General features: G+C 51.5%; 1 protein-coding gene across 4 annotated transcripts in view; it reads right to left on the reverse strand.

Annotated features, from left to right (window-relative positions):
- Nucleotides 1-867: 867 nt before the first annotated feature.
- Nucleotides 868-22,771, reverse strand: part of DENND2B (DENN domain containing 2B) — a 158,359-nt gene continuing 136,455 nt past the window's right edge. For all 4 annotated transcript variants that reach the window (XM_030332095.1, XM_030332097.2, XM_030332094.2 and 1 more), the window contains 15 exons: nt 21,126-21,341; nt 19,993-20,089; nt 19,352-19,396; nt 18,170-18,354; nt 16,994-17,103; nt 16,709-16,778; nt 13,898-13,975; nt 13,203-13,343; nt 9,380-9,528; nt 5,531-5,708; nt 5,189-5,230; nt 4,193-4,304; nt 3,207-3,446; nt 2,240-2,326; nt 868-1,615 (listed from right to left, as the gene is read on the reverse strand). In XM_030332095.1, coding sequence (XP_030187955.1) covers nt 1,581-1,615; nt 2,240-2,326; nt 3,207-3,446; nt 4,193-4,304; nt 5,189-5,230; nt 5,531-5,708; nt 9,380-9,528; nt 13,203-13,343; nt 13,898-13,975; nt 16,709-16,778; nt 16,994-17,103; nt 18,170-18,354; nt 19,352-19,396; nt 19,993-20,089; nt 21,126-21,341 — 1,785 coding nt within the window. In that variant the 3' untranslated portion in view covers nt 868-1,580. The remainder of the gene's footprint in view (nt 1,616-2,239; nt 2,327-3,206; nt 3,447-4,192; nt 4,305-5,188; nt 5,231-5,530; nt 5,709-9,379; nt 9,529-13,202; nt 13,344-13,897; nt 13,976-16,708; nt 16,779-16,993; nt 17,104-18,169; nt 18,355-19,351; nt 19,397-19,992; nt 20,090-21,125; nt 21,342-22,771) is intronic.

A 22,771-nucleotide genomic window follows, 5' to 3' on the forward strand; every position in this document is an offset into this window, starting at 1 on the left:
AAGACAACTTTGCCTTCCCAGAAGACAAACCCGCTACTTTGCTTTATGAGGCAGTTAGCAACCTCAAGCCACAGACAGGTTGGGACCTGCGCAGACATCAGTGGAAACAGGGAGAAGGGAAGGGACTCAGGATAGGGTTTTGTCTCCTGTTTAAGTAGGCCAGGGTGGAAGGAGAGAAAAGCTCTACTCCTTGGTTCAAATCCTGCCAAACCCAAACCAAATTCCAGTGAAAAGAATTCCAGCTGAATGCCTCATCTTGGCAATTTTCAAGGTCTCTACTCTGCGAAAGCGTTGGGTGGGTGGAAAGCCTAAGCCACCTATATTTCCCACCCTGTTTCTCTTCTTGCTTTTCCATGAAATGTAGCAGAACTTTCTGCATGCAAACCTCGGGTTCCAACAGGAAAAACTAGTCACAGAATGACAGAAGAGCTGTAGGCAGCAGACCAGAGCTATGAGCAAGCCTGTGTTGGCTTTTGCGGAGTTTCACCCCAGCAATATCAGGATACTCAATCATATCTTAAGGGCTTCATACTAAATAGGAAAATGTTAAGATTCACCTAACAGTGGGGCCAAAAGCACTGAGCATTCTTTGCATCCGTGGGAACATGTACGGAGAGTCTGAACAGTTGGGTTACTGAAGAGGAAAGGTGAACAAGAAAGATGACTAGGTATCTTCTAAGACCAGTCACACAGTTCAAGCTAGAGAACTTGATTTCAGGGGAGGTAAGTGACTCACACTAAAGCTAAACTCTTAATGAGGTACTCAACTCCCTACATGATGGTGTTTCATTCCTGATTGGCCTATCTCAGTCCTTCCCCCAGGAGAGAGAACTCTAGATAATGAATAAAGCCGAGGAACACATAGGGCTCTGGGCCCAAACAACTGTACACTGTTTATTGAGAACACCCGTAGATGGTGGGAAGGAGGGATGCCCTGTACCGCATCATGGCCACCACAGACTGGGAGCTGGGCCCAGAGATCCCTGGCACAGCTGGGGGGTGGAGGGGTGGGCTTCCCATGACTCACTGACCATCACAAAGGTAGGAGGAACAAGAGAAGGCCAGACCTGAGAGCCTGGTACCATACTGCAAATGGGGATTGATTGGCCTTTGCCTTTCAAAAACAGAGGGTCAGGGGAGGGGACTACTAGAAAAAAATAGAAACTCTAAGATTAAAAAAAAAAAAAAGTCCTGTACAGAACAAGACAGCATCTGCACTCCAGGGCCCAAGACTGGCAGCAGGGACCTCAGGCAGGCAGGCCAGGAGCCTCCAGGGAAAGATCAGTGGTTCGGCTGAGACAGTCAGCTGCACATAATTGGCTAGTCGCCAGCACCCAGCCCCTTGGGAATATACAAATATTTACCAGATTCTCTTTGCTTGTTACAAAAAGAGATAAGAAAGCTTACAGCAGATTATTTACAAACAGTATCCTGGGATATCGTGAAGGCAGAGGTGGGCTGGCTTGGGAGGTGGGGTCTGTGGGGGCAGAGCAGCCACAGTTGGCCCAGAGGGTCCCAAGCTGGCCCCCTCCACAGGCTCCAGGCTCTGCAAGGCACTGGACTCTTACTGGGAAAGGGGCTTAATTCTTCTTGTGGAGGAACTTCATTTTGTTGCCTGTGGGTCAGAGAGGGCAAGAGTGAGAATGTTTCATTATCAATTCTTCCAATAGCCCTAACCCTCCCTCTCAGTGGGAGACAGGATTAGAAAGACTGGACTTCAGCTGTGACAGATCTGATTCAGGGCATTGAAAATATGCTAAAGCTCTAATTAGGGCACTGGTATCAATCACTGTGGGGCTATATGGGCAAGCTATTTAGCTTCTTTGGCCCCAATTTCCCTTTAAACTGAGACATTGTATGATTCCATGATTTAATTGGCTGAGCTCTTTCAAGGGAGTGGAGGTTTTCAGAGAAGGACACTCTAGCACCTCGACTTCTGTAGACTCCTTTATGGCCTAGAGAAAAGCTCCCTGCCCCTAACATCCTCATATTCACTCAGGAAGGAGTACACTGAAAAAGACCTGATTTATGTAGGGATCTGTGGTTTCTCCTGGTTCTGCAGTTTGGTAAATGCGGTAAATGGTCTTGGAGCACTGGGCTGGGAACCTCTTTGCCAGGGGATCTCTTACTGTTCGGTCTACAGCCCCAATATAAATATCCAATGATGGTACTGGTTTAGAGAAGTTTGGACACAGCCTGCTTGCTGAACACCCATCTCATCAGTGACCATGCTTCTTACCCAAACCTCGGAGAAACTTATTCATCCCACTCTGTTCAGTGTCTGGGAGTTCCTCTAAATACTGCTCCACTCGCTGCTCAAAGAGGCCTGGGAAAGAGGAGGAACAGGGAAGAAAACAGTCATTGCAGGGAGGAAAGGGGAGGCCTATTGGAGGGGATCATGGGCACAGATCCCCAAAATGGAGAAACTGAAGATCTGCAATTATAATTTATGGCAGCATCTTGTTAGAATTCAGACTGTTTCATTGGAACTATAATTAATGACATCTCACTGTGTTCATTGCTGAAGCAAGAAGCCCTCAGTACCTTGGCTCCCAGTGCACATCCCTGGCCCTGAACTGTATTCCATAAGGCAAAGATGCCATTCCTGATTTCAGAACTGGGCACCTTCTCTAGTTCCTCTTAAATCACTCTACTGTGTTGTTCCAAAAGATTTGTTAAACTAAATGGGCAGTAGTAGTGCACAGAAGAAATAACAACCCTGAGGTTAGACAGAAAGATCTTGATGAGATTTTATAAAAAAGGTCCTAGAGTGAGCTGAGCCTCTGAACGGCGGCTGCCACCAACCTCAGACAGAAAGCTAGCTCAATCTTCTTCAAGGGCTTTTCCAACCTGTGATTCTCAGAACCCCTGAAATTGCTCAGTCTTATCTTTTTCTCTGAATAAGAAAGGCATCTGAGGAGGGGATGGGCAACCAATGGCATGCCACTCTTGGGTAGAGAGGAGTCCTACTCTCTAACCACGTGGCTCCAGCCTGCGGACAGTCTTGTGACAGCATCTACTGGGACAGGAGCAGAAGAGAGCTCCCTTGGCAGTTTCTATGAGAAGAAAGGAATGTTAGGAGGACTGGCCCTCGCTGATGATACCGAAGAGTTTCCATCACAGTACCTAACTATTCAGCCCTGTAGTAGCAGAAAACATAGAGGAGAGGGCCCGTAGCCCCCAACCCCAAGCTCTTCTGGCCTTACCCTTTGCACGACACTTTCTTAGCTCCCTGTCTTGGATGAAGCCAGCAAACATCTGAGACTCCATAAAAACCTCCAGAAAACGGCGGATGCTCTTGGAGGCCACAGACTTGCGGAAGGCTTCTCGCTGAAAGGCCCTCTCCCCCTTCTCACTCTGGGTCAGGAAGAGGGAGTAGTGCCCAACAGTCTCCACAAAGAACCGGATAAACACCTCTGACACCAGCCCGTTGAGGGTATTACATTCTGGAAGAGAAAAGATAATCTTTGAGGTTCAGGTCAAGAATCTGTAATCTCCAACCTGCAACCCCACCCTCCAGCTGGTTTTGTCTCCCTCTCTCCCAAGAGAACTTCCAGCCAGAACCACTTATCTGTTTTTGAAACCTTATCTCTTGTGCTCCTGGCCTTGTAACTAGCCCCTGAGCTGGAAGATCAGAAATGATTGTCTGAACATGGAAGTTGGCAAATATTCACAAGTGAATGAGAGTGGAAATCAGAGACCAGAGGATCACTTTCCCCACACTCCTCACCCTTGGTGGTTTTCCTGGCTTCACAAGAAGAAGAAGTTACCTCCGTCTCCTGCAGGGGCTCAAGGCAAGGCCCCAGAGGGAGGAATAACTAGTTTTCTGTCAGCAAAAAGAGTCCTGTGGTTGCCACATGTCTTTGGGTTTTCCTTCTCAAACCTCCTGAGGTAGAGGGAAGAGGGTAGCTTTATAGCCTGGGCCTCGCTAGAAGCGCCCCCAGTGTTGTTTATGTTTCTTTGACAAGACACCACAATACTTCTCTCCCCTTAGTCCCATTATTCCCTGAGCCCACTGGTAGTGGGGCTAGAGATTCCTAGGCTAGACTGAGACCAAGGTCCTATATCTGAAGCCTCATCAACTAGAAGGGTCTGGTGTGTAGAAACAGGGTCCCAGTACCATGAAGCCCAGACCCAGAGCAGAGGGAGTCTGGGGGCAGAGCTGATCCTGCCCAGGGCAAGCCTCACTCACCATCATCAGAGTCACTGTCAGAGTCCTGGGAGATCAGTTCGTTCTTCCTCTCTAGAGCCTGCTCCAGAGCCGCCTGTAACTTCCTCGGTAACAGCGTGTCTTCATCATCCATCTATAGGAGAAGGAAAACACACAGTGATCATAATCACATCTGACACTGGCTGAGCACTTACTATATGCTAGGCCCTGTTTGAAGAACTTAAATATATAATTTTATTCATTCCTCCCAATAAACCTGATGCTGTTATCAACCTCATTTTATAATGAGAAGCTGAGCACAAAGAGAGGTTAAGAAACTTGTCCAAGGTCACACAGGTAAAAAGTGGTACAGTTGGTGGCATTCACTGGCCAGGACCAGTCAGGGATTCCTCGCCCAGCACCCTGATCTCTAGTTCCAAAGTGGGAAGCAGAGCTGGTTCAGGGCAGGGAAACTGTGGCCCGGCTTGTGTCTCAGTTATAAGGCTAGGCTGTCCTTCCTGTTTCTGCAGTCTGGTTCCATGTCTGTCTGGACCTTGATGCCTGTACCCAGGAGTCACAGCTGTCAGTGGTGTGTAACATACTGTACATTCCCAGGGGGTACACCGTGGGCTATGCTCCTTAGTGGAGAGCCAGACTAGCAAAGGCTTTTTGAAATTGACACGATGACTGCAAACCTTGACATTCCCTGGCATTTTCGGAGGCCTGGCCAAGACCATGCAGCTCAAAACTGGCAGAGCCAGAGCTCAAGTGTTTGGACTTCCAGGCCATGCTCTCCACACACCTACACTCCCGTCACACTGGATAATCCCAACCAGAAATGCAGATCCTGTTGGGGTCAAGACTTCTCAGATCATCCTCTCCCCGCCTTTGTCTATTCTGTGAATATGGAACCCAGAGAGCTCAACAAAGAGGCTACGAAAGTTAAGCAATGTGTATGACAGTGCTGGGTGTTCTCCAGCCTGCATCAAACAAGCACCCACCCAGGGCAGGCCACATTCTGTGGTGTCCTGCTCTTACCTGTCGGATGAATCGGTCAGATCCCAGATTCACCATCAGTGCCTAAGAGAAAGAGTCATTAGTGGCAGTGATGCAAGGTGTGAGTCCCTGCAATGCCCTCCCCAGGCCTCCAGACCTCCTGGACTCCCAGAGTCAGACAATAGGAATAACTCCAGTCAGGGACAGACCACCCAGGGAGAAAGGATAAGAGCTGGGTAGAGAGGCCCAGAAGCCACAAGTGAGAAGATCCCAGTGGTCTTTCTCCCTTTTTTCCCCCCTCCGCCCCTCCCTTCTGGGAGTTTCTGTTCCTTCTGTCCCTTCCTTCCTCCCCTCCTTGCCCAGCTGGCTCCCCAGGTGGCCCACCTCCTCCACAGGCAGCTCCTTTAGTTTGGGGAGGGAACTGGAGAGCAGGCCAACCAGGAAGGGTGTGGGACAGCAGACGATGTCAATCATGGAGGCCGGAAGGACAGGAATGAAGGTGTGCTGCCAGGAGAAGGGGTAGAGCAAGGCCACCACAGCATGGGAGCAGCTGGAGAGGGTACTGGTAGACAGACAGAGACAAAGCACCTGAACCCAGGCCCAGCACCTTCAGTGAAGGGGAATTAGAGCCTGCTATGGGTTCAAAACATCCTTTTATAGGTTAAACCTCCCAGTGCAACAAAAGTGCTAATGGAGTTCAGGTCTGGGTCTGCCCCTGCAGGCTGGTGAAGACCCCACATTCCCACCACTCAGGGCCTCAAGGACACTGGTACCGCCCTCTGTGGGACTCTACCTAGGAACAGTGATTAAGGTATAGCAACACTTGAACACACAAAGGACTCACCTACATACCCCAAGGGCCACACTAACGTACAGATAGGCCTAACTTAGAGAGGGAGTATCAGCTCAAGCCAGGGAGTATGAGGATAAGGCAAGCAAGAGTTGATCACAAATTCATAATGTGGAAGAACTAGAAAGCCCTCATAGGTCATCTTATCAATTCCACATTTTACAGCTGGGGCCACGGATATGAAGGGTCAGTTTCATAAGTGGCTGACCTAGGACACAACCAGTTGTCCCATCTCCCAGTCCAGTGTTACTTGACTACTCTGCCCTCTATCCTAACCCCCCTCTCCCTAATTGCAAAAAGTGGTCTGACTGAGGACCCCTGACTGAGGTGAGGCACCTGGCACCATTCCACCAAGCTGAGAAGAGTGTCCGCTCCCACCTTTCCTCACCTAAGGTCTCAGTGGGGCCATCCCTCTCTCAGCCTAGAAGGGGCTCCAGGCCTCTAGACCCAGCAGCACTACAGGGCCGGCTATCAGAGCAGAATGACCAGTGCAAGACAGGGAGGAAGAGCTGTAGGGTGCTAGCTAGAAGGAAGTGTATACTCCCCACGTGAAGGGCCGGTGTGGGGCACTGGTAAACACAGGAGATCCACCCGGCTTGAACAACCCATCTGTTGGGAGGAAAATCAAAGGCTCTCCCCTAGGGGCCATATTATAGATGAGAAGGCAGAGGCCTGCAGTCAAGTTCAGTCTTAAACCTGACTTTCCCACTCTGACCCGCTGCGTCTATTGGTCCCACCTATTAGCCATAATAGACTCTACTTGATCAGATCCAGCAGGGATTCTCTCCCTTTCCTAATGCCCCACCAGTAGGAGAACACAGTTCAATCCATGACAGAAGCAAACCCCCTCTTACAGAAGGATCTTTGGATGTTCACAAGTATTTTGTCACCCAGTGCCTTGTCTGGCTCTCCTGCCACCCTATGGACACCTAAAATAGTGCTGGGCCTTGAGGAAGAGACCCAGGTGTCCTGACTCTGACAGTCCTTCCCTTGGGGACAACAGCTCCCCACATGGTGAGGAGAGCCATCCAGAAAAGATGTAGAAAAGGGCTGTCTCAGGGTGGAGGGACACACTGATCTCCACAATCCCCTCCAATGAGCCTGGGTCTTTGGAGGCAGAAGGTTTTATATAACCCCTAGGGCTGATCACTGCAGAACCTGTGTATATACATAGTGCATCCCTCCCATATACTCAGACATAAAACTAGACCAGAGGGATAAAGGATTTGTGGAAAACCTAAAATGTGAGCAATGGAACATGAGCTGGCTGGACTTACTGAGCCCTGACCCAGTTCAGGCCTGCATGCCATCGCTGGACTGCCTACCCTGCCCCTCTCCAGTCACAGGCAGACCCTGTGCATGATAGACATCTTTTCTAAGATCCAAGAGTGGCAGAACTTGAATGCTGAGCCAGGCAAAGAACAGAGCCTTGGGGTACTTTCCTTCCAGAATGGTGCAGGAATGTGCTCAGAGGCAGGGGCAGCCACAGAAAACAACAGCTCTATTCAGAGCCCTAGTGGAGCTGGGCTATGGGTGGGGGTGGCAAAGATGAGGCCCTGCCCTGAGTGAGGGAATGGAACCTTCAGGAAAAGAAACCTCAGGGTCCAGCCTTCATTAGGGACACCAAGCTCTGGCCAGAGCAGAACCTCACAGCTGGGAAGCCAGTGGCTTTGCTGATGGATAGTGAACCAGGGGGCAGAGAGGTAGCAGATAGGGGCCCCATGGAGCTGCTGTACCTGGCTAGTTCCAGCTGCTGGGCTTGGTCCCTTCCTGAGGACCTGATGGGCCCACAAGATACAAAGAGCTGTGGGATAAAGAAACACTGAGACTGGGGCAGGAAGTGAGGGGCTGTTTTCATTTCTAAGGCTGGCCTTCTCTGGAAAAGTCAGCAGCCCTGGCATTTCCTCCTCTTCCTTCTCCTGGGCCAAGGGTGGGCCTGGCTTCCTGCCCCAGTGCCCTGTGAGGGCATTTAGGGGCCCCTTTCCCCAGCTCTCCTCAGTAGCCCCTCACACAGACAGAAAGACCCCAGGGAGCCTGGGCCTACTGAGGACCAACCAGAAAGAGGATTTTCCTTTTCTCCCCCTCCTATTAGCACCTGGCACGTGGTATGGCACAAAGCAGGTAGGTTAACAAATGTCCAAATGACTGAATTAATTCTACCCATCTAAAGAAACCACTTCTTCCTGTGATGGATTCTTTGACCAAAAAAATACACAATGTGTTGCCAAGATCTCATCCTTTCCCTGCCTGTCCACTCCCCACACATACTCTATGGTTTAAATATTTGCGCCCAAAATTCCAATGCTGAAATCCAAAACCCAAATATGATAGTGTTAGGAGGTGGGGCCTTTGGGAGGTACTCAGGTCATGAGGGTGGGGCCCTCATGAATGGGATGCATGTCCTTATAAAACAGACCCATAGAGCTCCCTTGCCCCTTCCACCATATGAGGACACAGTGAGAAGGCACGAGCTGTGAACCAAGAAGCAGGCCCTCACCAGAACACAACCGCGTTGGTGCCCTGATCTTGGACACCCAGCCTTTAGAACTGAGAAATACATTTCTGTTGTTTACAAGCTACTCAGTCTGGTATTTTGTCACAGCAGCTTGAATGGACTGAGACATTTTCTTTTAAATCCTGACTGCCTAGAAGAGTTCAGCTCCTTCCACAACACCCCTCCCATGGCCACAACCAGATCTTGGCATCTAGAACTTCTCTACCTGTAAAATCATAAATGTCAACATTTTTGACCAAGACCTATGATCCAACCAGCTCTTTTCTTACTCACCCTAAACCAGCTGCCCTGCCTCACAGGCACCTCCTGTCTCTGGACATTTTTTCCCTTTCCTAGTTTGACTAGACAACCTTCCTGCAACCAGTCTCCTCCCCAGCACCCTCAGTGCCTCACCTTGTCCTTCTCCACAAATCCCCAAGTGCCTGGCCCTGAGTCATGCCAATCAATTGTCCTCTGCAGGTGATGCCCTAACTGGTTCCTCCCTGGGGGGCTCAGCATTACTCCTCCTACCTCTAGTCAGTGCCCTTGGCCCTTCCTCACAGTGGTTCTGCCTAGAATTCATACCTCTCCTCAAACTCAGCATCCCACAGAGATGGCCTTGCCTGCCCTTTCAGAGGAAGTGCAGCCATCAGCCAGAAATCTCCTTACTCTACCTTTCTCCATAAAATGTATCTGTATCTGCACACTTGGCTGGGGCAAAAGAACAAATGTCCCACCTCTTCCCTCAGGCCAAGTCCTCCCTTGGGTTCTCAATCCTACCACACCAATACCACAGTAGCTGGCATATACCAGGGCTCGTAAATACATGTCAGATTAATTAGTGGATGTGCCTTCCCCCTCTTCTTCCCCTTACCCTGCTGGGCCCTACCTGAGCTTATCTGCCACAAAAATGACCCGACGCTCCAGCAGCAGCGAGGCAAAGATTCGGATGAGCTGGCGCACACTGAGACAGGTAAAGAGGCACTCAAAGTCCACATGCTCCAGCCGGGAGTCCATGGGCCGCCGCAGCTCTAACACCTGCAGGAGAGCAAGGGGGAAAGTGGGTCTAGGCAGGCCAGGTGGGTGTCACACCGGGTCCTATACAAAGTGACAGGCTGGAGGTTTCTCTCCCCACCTTCCCTTTTCCAGGTCTCTAATCTACGCCACCATGCAGTAAGACCCAGTCTCTGTCTCCTCTCAGACCACAGTACTTAGACACCTATCCTCTGAGCACTGGGGCAAACTGGATGATGAAGGAGGCTCCAGAAGGAAGGAGTTGATGGGCCATCCATCAGGCTCTCAGGAAAAGGAGGAGAGGTGACTATTCTTACAGATAAGGAGAATGAGGGGACCACACAGCTTTATCTGTGGGGTACCCCCCGCCCCCTTGTCCATCTCCCCAAACAAAGGTCTTGGCATCCACGCTGACCAGACCCCAAAACCAATTGCTGCTCCCCAGGCCCTAGGAAGAGCAGCATCTCTGTATCCCTGACTGCCACCTCTTGAAAGCCAATGCTAGTGTCCTTGTTGTCATGTCCTCTCCCTTTCCTGTTAGAGTTTCCTTCCAGAGGTCATGTTTGTCCTACCATTCTGGCCTCTGTCTCTGCCAGCCTGTCTAATCTCTGTGCCAGTGACAAGGAAAACATAAGGAAAGGGCTGGCTATTCCACAACAGTGCCAGGAAGCAGGACTTTCTGTATCTGGGCCAGACCTAGCTGTCCTCCCTCCGGGGTGCTGCAAGGCCACTCCCAAGGTCACTGCTGTGGCACAGAAAGCCACTTCCCTGAGGGCAATCCAAAGGGTGAAGGATAGCAATTGACCCTAGCTGTGAGAGCAGGAGAAACTGCTGATGCCCAGGCCATGCCAAAGCAGCTGTCACAGGGACCTGCAGAGTCTCCTCAGTCTCTCAGCGCATGTGGGCAGCAAGGAGGTGCAGGCCTCCTGATAAGCAGGGTGAAAAATGAATTCCCTCTTAGATCCCCTTTAGAGCCCCATATCATCTCATGTATTTCTCAGGGTCTAAGCAAGGGAAGTTCAAAGTCCTAGCTCAGTACTCATCTCTCCAGGTCCCAGAGACCTGGCACAAGCTGCCCTAGCGATGGGTGCATGCTATCTTTCCCACTGGATGGTGAACTCCCAGAAGGCCCAGTGGTGAGCACGATGCCACGCACACACAAGGAATCCCATACCACAGTTTCCCCAGAGGCCCCCGCACCCCACTTGTGCTTGCCCCACCCCAGAAGTCACAGTGACGCTCTCCCACGCCGCTCCACCCCCAGGAGTCTGCGTGCAGTCCAGCAGGCTCTGCTCTGCAGCGCAGCTTCACACTCCCACTACCCCCTGGGGTCCCTCCAGGGTGTGAGAATGCACAAAAGCAGCTCATGGGGCCTGGGCCTCCTCTCACTCACCCCTGCCCTCGAGGGTCACAGTCCAGCGGGGCTGACTGAGTCTAAACAACCACAGCTGTGAGATTGGTGTCAGAACGGAGGAAGCTACGCTTCACATCTGTACGGGGGCCCAGAGGGCCCAGAGGAAGGGCGAGACCCCAGCTGAGACAGGAAGGGGTCAGGGCAGTGGCTCAGAGCACAAGATACTTCACTTGGGCCGTCTAATGAGAGAAGGGAAGAGTGTTCAAGGCAAAAGGAAGCAGGGTTCAGCGACAGTAAGCAATTCAAGTCAGAGTGCTGAGAAATGAGGCTGGTGAGGGTGGGGTCATCCCGAAGGGCTCTCAGGCAGGCTGCTGGGATCTCCCATCAGGGCAAGGCTGGCCATCTTGCGCCAGACCCCTCAAGAAGCCTAAAGTCCCTCCAAACGAGGGTGGTTGAAAAGAGGCCAAGAGAAAGCCCTGAAATGGCATTTGAGCCACCGGCAGTACCCTGTGTTTCTACAGTCAGACCCTCTCCCACTCTGCAGCAACTAAGCCATTTCTTCTTCCCTCTGCTAGAACCCAGCACCCACCTCTCACTCTCAAATGGCCTTCTTTTCCATTTTGAGAAAACCGAAGCCGCCAGAGGAGAATCCAAAATCTATGAGCCATGGCCCTTCCTGCCAACCCACAAGGAAGTGCCTATTTCTCCTAATGAAAGTCAGTCCCTCCCCGGATCCCACAGCCCTGTCACCTCCTGGGCGACAGAGGGTCCTCTCCCTCCCTGCTTCTTTCACCTCTGCCTCAGCTGGGCCATTCCCACCAGCCTCAAGACAACCATCTGGAGCCCCCTTTCAACCACTGACTGTCCCCTTCCCTAGTTCTCTTCATCACCAAGCGTCTTGAAGAGATGTCCATGCAGTCTATTCCCACTTTCTCACTCCAATTCACTTCTCTACTCAATCCACTCAGGCGTCTGGGTCCCTGGCCCCAGCTCCACTGAAATCCACTCTTGTCATTGCCATTCCTCATGGCATCTTGCCATTCCTCACCCTGACCTCATCTGATCACCCCTTCCTTCTGGAGATGCCCCCTTCTTGGCTTCCAAGCCACGGCCTGCTATTCTTCCTGTCTTCTCACTCCTGAGGGTGGCTACTCTTCCGCTGCAGGACCCCTAAATGTTGGAGTTCCCCAGGTCTGAGGAGGATCTTCTCTCGGGTGCCTCACAGGTATCTTAAACAACACATACAAGATCCACTTCCTCCTCTTCCTCTTCAGAGCCTGCTCCCCCTACAGGCAGCACTCCATCATCTACCCTGTCACTCAAGCGAGAAAGCTGGGAGTTAGCCTTAAAATCTCCCTAACATTTATTTCCACTCAAACTGGTCGTAATTCTAAAACACATCTCAACTCCACCTACTTCTCCTCATTTTTCTACCACACCTTAATCCTAGCTACTATCATCTCTTGCCTGTAATACTATACAGGAGCTTAGCTGGTCTCCCTGTTTTCACTCCCATCCATGATCTCCATAGCAGCCAGAGTGAGCTTTTAAAAGAACATCTCAGATCTTATAACCCTGCTTTAGATGACATCCAAAATCCTCACCTTGGCCTAGCAGGCACACTGTGACGTGGCCCTTGCTTCCTATCACACCCTGCTCACCACCCTTTAGACCATCTCGACCTGTTTTCAGTTCCTTGTCACTTTCCCAACATAAGCCTTTGCCCACGCCATTCCCTCTCTACCTGGAATAACCTCCCATCCACACCCTTCTCTTTCAGTCTCCCTCCTCCACTTCATTTAGCTGACTCTACTCACCTTAGTCGCTTCTTCAGAGGAGGCCTTCCCTAGCCCCCCCAAACCTAAAGCAGATCCCCTGTTACACACTCTCACTCCTGTGCTTGCACTTGGCACTTAACACTTTAGAAACTGTCTATTTAAACGCATGTGTATGTATTTACTATTGGTCTCTCCCACTAGATTACGAACCCCACAAGCTCAGAGCTGTGTCCCACGTCAACTTCATGACTGCTCCCAGGTGTGGCGCGATCCCTGACTGTGAGAAAACATTACCAGGAAATCCCTGATGAATGAATTAAAGGAGGGCAGGTGGAATGCAGTGGAGTCCAAGCAGGTCAGGGAAGGCCCCCTTGCAGCTGCAGGGAGTTGGGCCCCAATTACAGTTCTGTCATTCACTTCTCCAGTCCCTACTGATTAGGTGCACACACATGGAGAGCAAGGAAGGGGCCATGCTCTGCCCCTCCTGGGGACTGCAGCATTGGCTCAGCAGGCCTTGCTCCAGCCCCCATCCATCGTGTGAGAGAACAGGCAGCAGAAATCCCTACCTCATTGCCAGCACCTGGAAGAAATGTCTTCACTTTGATGGTCTTCCCCGGGGCAGGGAAGGGCGACTCCATGAGACTTCTCATGAAGGGATAGACCAAGGCGGCAGAGATCCCACGCCGGCGCTCCACCTCATCGAGGACCTGTACCCACCACCAGCAGTCCAAAAAGGAAGGGTATCAGGGCACTGCCCTTTCCCTACCTCCTGGGCAGAGAAGAGGGTGGCCTGGCATCTGACCAGCTGGGGCCAAAAGCTGGGGGACAGGAGGACTGTCTCACCAGCAGATTTACACTCTACCCTTCCTGGTTCCCTTGCACTCAATGACTGCTCTGCTCATTAACTCATCCTTGCCTCACACCCAGGAGCTGGGCAAAGGAAATACCACTTGGGAGTTGGGTCCCTGGGCACTTTGCTTCCCCAAGGACTCTGGCTCTTCCCATGGCCTAGGGACAGCTATGACACTGGCAGACCAGGCTGGTACAAGGAGCTGGGGAGATGCCAGCTGGACAGCTGGGAAGTCAGGCTTGAGAACAGGAAGGAGTCAGAGAGCCTGCTCTATTGCTCTTGCATTCTCTTTCTCTCGAGCTCACTCACTCACACACACAGGTGGTTTTCTCATCTAAGCTGGCTGCTGATACTCCTAAGGGAGCTGTCCGCTGGGGGAAAGGGGAGGGAAGTAAGCCGGAACCCTCTTACCTTGGAAAACAAGCCGAAGCAGCCAAGGCGGCTGATGACACAGTATACTTCTGGCAGCCGAGGCCCTTTCCCACTTGGCTGGGTCGGGACGAGGCAGAGGAGAGAGAGACAGATACAGAGAATGCATGATGACCACATCTGGCTGCTTTTCCTTGGGAACTGAAGGAAACTAAGGACTGCTCTCCTAGTGGAAGACTCCAAGACCCCACTAAACCTCTACTCAACCAGGCCCCAGGTCTGGAAAGGCTGACACTCTTGGGGGGCAGGCTTCAGCCTCTGCTGGGTCTTCCAGCCCAAGGTGCCAGACTCCTGCTAAGCTCCTTCCAGGAGGACACAGACAGAGACTGGCAAAGGATTAAGCAGTATGGCAGAAGCTTTAGGGTGACTCATAGATTTACATCTCTAAGGCTGGGAATCCAGAGGATGCAATGGTAACGAGAGGGACTTGTGTACATTCTTAGGAGCAAGCGGTGTAGTCCTCTGCGGCTCACAGGGGACATTCTAAAACATTCCTATTCTAGATTCCCCTTTCCTCCTTCTTGATCCACCCCATTCTAGTAAGGCAAACTGAAAATAGATAAGGGCGGTAAAGTACTATTTACTGAATATTTACCATATGTGAATCCTGGGCTTGGTACCTGACAATACCTTGTGACTCAGGCACTATCATCTGCATTTTATAGATGAGTAAACTGAGTTACAAAAATATTAAGCCATTGCCCAAGGGCATGCATCTAAAAGTCATGGAGCCAGGAGTCTCTTTTGGCCTCTGATTTGCTGTCTTATCTCTAAAGCATGCTGCCTTCTGACAGGATAGAAGGGAAAGGGACACAAAGACACAATAGAGGTATGCTACCAGCGGTGAACGAAGGAAAAAGGAGACTGAAAAGGTGACTGGCTGGAGGAGATGTGCATTAAGAGCTCCCTGGACCTGGAGACCCCAAATGCAGGCTGGGATGAGTCCACAGGAGTCTACTTCTCCAGCCAGGGGCTGGCAGGACTCTGTGGCTGCCTCTGGCTCAGAGGCCTGAGTGCCTGGCAAGGCCAAGTAGGGAGGGAGCAGAGCAGCAGGTGCTGGCCCCTCATGCAGGCTGCTAAGCAAATGCAGATGGGTCTATTTCAGTTTCCAAACCTGCTGGCCACACGTCACAGATCTAAAGAGAAGGCAGAATCTGTTTTTGTCCATATTAGGCCTGAAACTCACTCCTCTCTCTTTCCCTCTCCCCCGCCTCCCCTAAAGCCCCAAGTGATTAAATCAAGTATGTGGGATTTGGGTTAGAATCATTGTGTCCAATCTACAGGAATGCCGAGCTAGTGCCAGCCCCCTTGGCAGGGACCCAGCCCAGGCCCTCTCTGAGCACGCCAGGACAAACACGCTCTTCCCTGGGGGCAGCAGGCCCGCTGCAAAGGAGAGGCTCTGCTCCATCACTATTCCTGCAAAGGCAGCCTTTGGAACATTCCTCTCCAGGCCCAGGTGAACCTGGGGCATGCTGGACTCTGCCTGGCTCCCCACCTGGCATCCATACTGCTCCACATTCCCTTAGCCCTACTCACTGGGCATTCAATATTCAAATATCCCTTCCCCCCGGACTACCCTTTGGGGTGATCCAAGAATATCAGACTTGGTATTCAAGAACTTAGGGTCAATCCTGGCTCTGTCTCTCACTGGCTGTGTGACCCTGGGCAAGTCATTCCATTTCTTAATCTATAGAACTGACATAATAATACCTCATGGACTATTAAAAGGATCAAAAAAGATGACATACTTAAAGCATCTAGCCTAGAACATAATAGGTCCTAAATAATAATTCATTCCCTTTGTCTTCCCTTCTATGTTGAAAGTTCTACCTCCTCTACTAGACTATCTAAAATTCCTTGAGGATTGGGTTGGATTCATGTCTAACTCATCTTTTTGTGCCTTTAACATGCTGCCTGACCCTCAACAGGAGTATGGTACGTGTTTCGGAATGAATGAATGAATGAATGACCCAGAATCCATCGTTTGGGGTCCCTCCTATACATTACCTTTGCCTAGGACTGGCATCTAGTGAGTCCTTGTCCCACTAAGGCATGGGGACCCTTAAACACTGCTGACACCCCAAACCAACAACATCCCTAGTGAACTTCAGGGAGGAGTGTAACAGGACTCTCTTTACCTTACCTCAGTCTATTTCTCAGAACTACGGGAAGGGGTTTGGGGAAGGGCTTCTCTCTATATAACATGCTTATATTTTCAAAACCTTCCCTTTCTCCTGTGTTCAAGGCATCTCTCCCAGAATCCCAGGGAAGGTACTGCTCTGTCCCTCCTCAGCCTCCAACACTATCAGACCACAGACAGGATTCTTCCTCACATCAGGCTGGCCAGTATGGGCATGAGGAAGGTTGTCCTCCACCCCTGTCTGATGCACACACATACTGCTGAAGTGATATGATCCTTCAATCTAGCATCAGCAATCAGAGCCCAGAAGCCCGAGGGAAATGAATGAGAAGAAAAAGTGTAGGAAAGTTAAAAACATATGACAGCCCAGTAGAAGGTGATTCACTCTCTCCTCTTATTGCAGATTATCTTAGATCCTGGGGCCTGATCAAAGGGGTCATTCTGAGTCCTGCCATCCCAGGAGTGCCTCCTCCTTGTGAGTGTGTGAGACTGTGTGTGTGTGTGTGTGCACGTGTGCTCTGCGGTGGCATCATGGAGCATACGAGGAAGCAGAATGTAGGCTCTCATACAAGCTAGAGTTGAAGAAGATGCATGCACACACACTTATACACACATGTGGCCCAGCCCCACAAGGACTGAATGGCCCTACTCACCAGTAAGCGCCTGCAGTAGCCAAAGCGTCTGCTGCCATCTTCCCCAGTCAGCATGAAAGAGAAAGTCTCACTGGAATAGGGAGGGGTCTGGCATCAGGGAAGCATCAGAGGACCCAGGAAATAGCACCCAAGAAGAGGGAATGCCCTCCCAAGGAGGGGTGAAGGGCTAGGTTGCTGTAAGAGAGCAGGCTGGGACTTGGGTGTGCCCCTTGCAGTTGCCCCTGCTATGGAGGTAAAGGAGATTCTGCCCCCTCCTGCCTCCAGCCAGACCAGGCCAGGCCTCACCTGCTATACTCTGACACAGGAAGCCAGTCCTTGGCATCAGGGAAACAAAACTGGGGAATGGCCTTGAGCCTCTCCTCTGCCTCCCGCATCTGCTTGGTGGGTCGGTCCAGCTATGGGGAGAGAAATATAGGGAGAGATAGACAAGAGAAGACGTGGATCCTGGAGGTGGTGGGGGGTGGCTGAGAAGCGTCTCCTCCCCTGAGAGCTCTAGATGGCATCCTACCAACTGGCATGCTTCTGCTTCTCAGCAATCCTGTTCCCATTCCCGATTCTTACAGCGAGGTCTGGGTGTGGGCTGAGTCATCATTTATTCATTCAATATGTGCCAAATGAGCGCTTTTCTGTGGCACCTGGCCCTGTGTCATGCTCTGGGGCTACCGATGGAAAACAACATGGGCAAGGTCCCTGTCCCTGCACATTCTAGTCAGGAGGGTGAGATACTCAACAACAAAATTTCAGAGGGTGCTGCAAAGGAAATAAATAGGGAGATATGACAGACAGAACCAGGCAGGGGAAGGGATATCTTAGGTATTTGGAAAGATCTCCTGGAAGAGGTACTATATGGGCAGAGAATGAGGAATGAAAAAGAGCTGGCAGCCATGTGCAGAGCTGAAGAAAGAACATTCCAGGCAGAGGCAGAGAGAAAGGAGGCCAGGTTGGCTGGCTGGTGATGGGCAGAGAAGGTGTGGTAAGAGGGAAGGTAGGTAGGGGATGGGGAGGGACAACTCATTGGTACAGGGTTTCTTTTTTAGGTGATAAAAATGTTCTAATTGTACAACTCTGAATATACTAAAAGTCATTGAACTGTATACTTTAACTGGCTGAATTATACAGTATGTGAATTAGGTCTCAATAAAATGGTTTAAAAAAAAAGAAATAAAATAGTAGAAGTACCTGGGGGCCCTTCCTCAGGCCCTTTGCCAACCTTATAAAAAATTTGGATTTCATTCTAAGCATACTGGGAGGTGTTCTCTCCACCCTCATGCTCTGAACAAGCACTGACCCAAACCCACACCCCCTGAAGCCCTCTGTTCCCTGCTGGCTAGCAGGATCTATGCTCAGGGCTGTCGCAGTGAGGGGAGTGACTGCAGCAGGACCAGGATCTCTCTTGCTGCACAGATGGGCCAGGAAGAAGGTGCTAGAGGAGGGGATGGGAGGAGGGAGAGATGGCCTCACCTTGGGAAACTGGTAGGAGACTTCAGGGAGGTAGGTGTTTCGAGATGGCTTCTTCTTGAGGGACACCACCACAAAGTACTCAAAAAGCTCCCGCTCTTGCCACTCGAGCAGTTCCAGCTCCAGGGTCCGATAGCTGGGCGCACGCTTCAGCATCGACTGGATGTGGACTAGGCGCTGTGTGTGGGCTGGGGGCAGGTCACAGGTCAGGGGACAGGCAGGCTGGACCCTCACAGATTCCACATCAGCCTCCCTCTCAGGCTCTGCCTCTGTGGACCACCTCTAAGTGCGGGAGCCTGGTCTGATGCCCTGTCCAGGCAGGTTTTGGGGGAGAAGTGGCAGGAGCAATGTATCTACGCCTGTGCAAAGGCCCTACCCTGCCTCAGGGAGCTACTACTGGAGCCTCTGGAGGCTGGGCTGGGGCTGGCAAGACTGCTTGAGCCCAGCAAACCCAGGCGTGTATCACTGCGCCTACCTACCTCTGCCTAGTGTCAACATGAGAAAACGTGGACCTCCATGGAGGCTTCATCCTGGACCCCTCTAAGAGTCCTTGGACCTGGACCCTTTGTCCCAGTTTCCTGACCCAAAGTCCACTTGCCCACATGCCTGGGGGAACCAGTAGAGAAGGGAAGGAAGGAGCTAGGTTCCACATACTATAACCATCCAGGAAAGTCTAGGCAGGTTTCCCAGTAGAGAAAGAACAGACATTTGTCCAAGGCTTCCGGAACAGGAAGTTCCCAAAACCTTTTCAGGGAGGTGGCAGGCCTCCTCTCTATGGATATGGGGGGTGAGTGGCTTTGGGGCCTCCAGAGGACCAGTTTTCCTCAGACCGTGGGAACGTTTCTTAAGCCAGAAGAGGTACTTGCAATCTTCTAAACCCACCTCTAAACCTCCAGATTTGCAGCATTTACCAGGCAAATCTAGCACCTAACTCTCGGGGACGACACCTTGTGGAAGTCCAGGTGAAGGGGGCTGTCTGAGTTCAACTTGGCAGGGCTGCCTTGCACGCAGTAGGAGAGGCTCCCCTATAGTTCCTTGCTCTGTTGGCTGCTATCCTGCCTGCCTGTTGCCTCTCCAAAGCAGGCCAAATGGGGACGTTGGAACTATATGTGTAGAGGGAGGGGGGCGAGTCCCTACAGAGAGGGCTGGGAAGGGGTTCCGTGTTCTTGGGGAGCCACACCTCACCTTTGAACCTGTCGTCAGAGTCGCTCTCGCTCTCACTATTCTCATCTGGAAAAGTAACAGCAGGAGTGCACGCTTGCTGAGCCACCGCCCCACAGCCAATGTTCTCCATGCCCCCCTCCCAGCTATCCTCACAAGGGATGGATCATACCTAGTCTGGGCTTCTATGGGCCCAGGGTCCCCTGAGTTCAAACTGAAGGTGCTAACTGCTATACAAACCCCTCTCCACCCAGTCCTGATCTGGGGAAAGCTGCTGAAGGCTGAGCTGGAGGCTGAACCAGAAGAGAGGCCTATAGGTCTGGAACACAGGGCTTGCCTCCAGGACGTGAAGATTTGAAATGGGAAACAGACCACAGAGCTCTATAAGCCCGGCCTTTCCTTTTGCCAGAAGCAGATTCCCACACCCACCTCCCTAATCAGGGCCGTGCAGCCCAAAGCCTGAACTAACCCATCCCATGGCTTCCTTCCCTCTTTGGCCCTCCCCTTCTATGTGCTACTTCTTGGCAGGACTCTACCCTCCTAGAAGGCAGCAGAATCCTGTGATCAGCCCAAAGAAGGGTAAATTGAGGCAAGTCCGTGCCTCTCCCCATTCCTAACGTCCAAGGGCCCCAGATACCTGAACCAGCTCAGATATCAAGGCCTACCTCTCAGTGATGCTGTCTCAATGCTGGACATAGACAGCTTTTTTAACCTCTTCTTTCCCCTCTTGGCGTTGTAGATGGAGTTAATTCTTTGGACAAGCTGGGTGAGAAAAGCAGGGAGGGTGAGGTAACCCTGGTGAGGTAACCAGTTGCCCCTACTTCCAAGAAGGCTGATTAGTAGCCCATTCATTCCCTCAGGTGCAAGCTTTCTGCCCTCCTGACACTGGGCCCGGTCCCGGTCTCCCTGCTGCACTGACCCTGAGTGCAGACTGTCTGGTTGCTCTTTACCTCATCCCCTAACTGGTCTCCTGCCCCAATGTGCAACGATGTTAAACTTAGCTCCCTAGAGGAAGGAACTGTGATCAAACTAGACAGGATGGGAGCTTCTGGGTCCCCAGAGTCACTGAACCAAAGGAGACAAAGAGCTCCTCAGACATAATAACAGGAACAAAGATTCGAGCCTTTCCCTCTAGGCTATAACCTGGGGCCCCGACAGGAAGGAGCTAAATTCCCAATATACCCAAGCATTGTTTGCAAGCTAAAAATACCATTTGGCTAAATCCTGCAGCTTTGGGCTGGGGATTTGGGTCTGACTGCCTGTGTGTGCAAATCATTGCTGAAAACTTTCAATTCTGAGAGTCAGAGAAAGGAAGACTCATGTTTGAGTCCTAGGTCCTTCAAAGCCTGGAAGTGTTTAATGTGTGCAGAGATCTCCAAATGCACACCCCACACTCACTAATGGGGAGTCTCCTAAAGGACTGGTTTCCATTCATTCAATGGCATAGAGTGCTCCCTGGGGGAGAGGCTAGCCTGTCCTTGCCCTAATATCTGTGCACTCATTCATTACTCGTTAATGCATCTTTGGTAATAAGATAGAGAATTAACCAGATGAAAGAGAAAGGGCCAATGTGAGGACCCAGAATTTATTCAAGGAGAATTGAGGAAGTAGCCCCAGATTAGGAAGGGAAGAAAGGAAGGAAGGAAGGAAGGAAGGAAGGAAGGAAGGAAGGAAGGAAGGAAGGAAGGAAGGAAGGAAGGAAGGGAGGGAGGGAGGGAGGGAGGGAGGGAGGGAGGGAAGAGCTGCCCACCTGCCCACCCACCTGCCCAGCCCCGGTTGGCTCCTCTGGGGAGGCTACCTTGGGAATGCGGCGGGCCCTTCGGCTGGACAGCAGCTCACTTGTGGTGCTGAGGCTGTCCTCATTAAGGCTAGAGGGTGAAGACGGCAGGCTCAGCTGAGCCAGCAGCAGCATGTCGTCATGGCTGTGCCTTTTGGGTAATCGTGGCAGCCGGTGGCTCTTCCTTTCTGACCAGTTCCCACTGCGCAGGGACTGGCTGTTGGGTTTCAGGGACAGCTGGCATGGGAGAGAAGACATGGGAGAGGGGTTCACCACATGCCTTGGCTGGCATCCCTGGCTCCCCCGAATCCCATCCTGGAATTTCCCTCTGCCTGGGTTTCCTCTTTTAAGACCTCAGCTGCTAATCAGCAGGTCAGGGCTAGATTAGATACATGCTTCTACAAAGGAAGCTGAACCACCTCTGCCAGAAAAAAAGAAAGCAGAGGCTAAGAAAACTGGGCTCTCATCTGAGTGAAAAGATAAGGCCAAGCAGGAATTCTGGGGGCTCCTTGTGAGCTTTGGGGCAAGGCTTAGACTTTGCTCATTATTCAGCCTGGCTGATGGAGCTAGTCTCCCCCCACCCCAACCTCCCACCAACCCCGAGCCCCCAATCCAGCCCTAAAAGGCTTCTTTAGCAGGGGCCATAATCCACATGACAGCCTGGTCCTGCTTACTTCTTCCAAGAAAAACAGAAGGGCTCTGGGCTCTCACTATCTATCAAAGCCTGGCAAGGTGGGCCTCATAGCCAGTTGCCTTCACCCAGCTGCCCCTCCCTGGCCCTGATCTACTCTCTCCATCTAGACCAACACTCCTCCCAACAGGGCACCTTACTCTTCGCAGACCCAGCTCACTGATAGAAAGGCAGCACCCCTGCCAACTCAGCCTGCCTCCTACGCACTGTCTGCATCTGGAATTCCCTCTCATCACTCTTCAGTTAAGTCCTCCTTCCTCCCGTCCCCCAAGGCCCTCTTCCCACCCAACCAGTCTGGCAACATAAGTTCAGTGGAAGCCTGTTTGAATACAGCACATTAGAAAGGTGACTCTTGTATAAAAATGATTACATCGTTCCAAAGCCAGAAGAAATTTCTGTATTCTCTAGCCAATGTTACAAAATATCCAGGTCCCTCCATTTGCAAAGAAAATTCGAATTGCCTGGGTAGGTCCATTCTCCTGCTTCCTGTCCACCCCAGATAAGGCCAGAATGAGCTAGAGTCTAAGGGCCTCCTTTGACTCCATCTTTTTTCTCATTCTGCCTTCTATCAGTCCTTAAAGATTCATTCTTATTTCCTCCAACACAAGTGGCTCAAGGTCTGGTAGACACGCGTCTAGCTCTCCAAATCTGGTTCTTGGGCCTATGCCTGGCCCCCAAATGCCAGTACTGAGATCATTTCTGCCAGAGCTGCAGAATATCAGGACTCCAACCGGGGCCCCCATCTTTCTGTTACCCACAGAAGGGGAGCAGGAACAATGATAAGACAGGAGGCGGCAGAGGCTCATGCCTTGGTGTTGCAGCTCAGAGCTCAAGCAGTGAAGGGAAGAGCATGGGGCAGGGTGCCCCAAGGGCATGCCTCACTTCCCCGTGAGGATTCTGACATGACATTAGTCCCTGCATGCAGAGGCCTTTCCTGAGGTCACCTCCTTTGTCAAGCACTATGAGGGAAAGAGCG

The sequence above is a fragment of the Lynx canadensis genome, chromosome D1, assembly GCF_007474595.2.
Source record: "Lynx canadensis isolate LIC74 chromosome D1, mLynCan4.pri.v2, whole genome shotgun sequence".
Taxonomy (NCBI): domain Eukaryota; kingdom Metazoa; phylum Chordata; class Mammalia; order Carnivora; family Felidae; genus Lynx; species Lynx canadensis.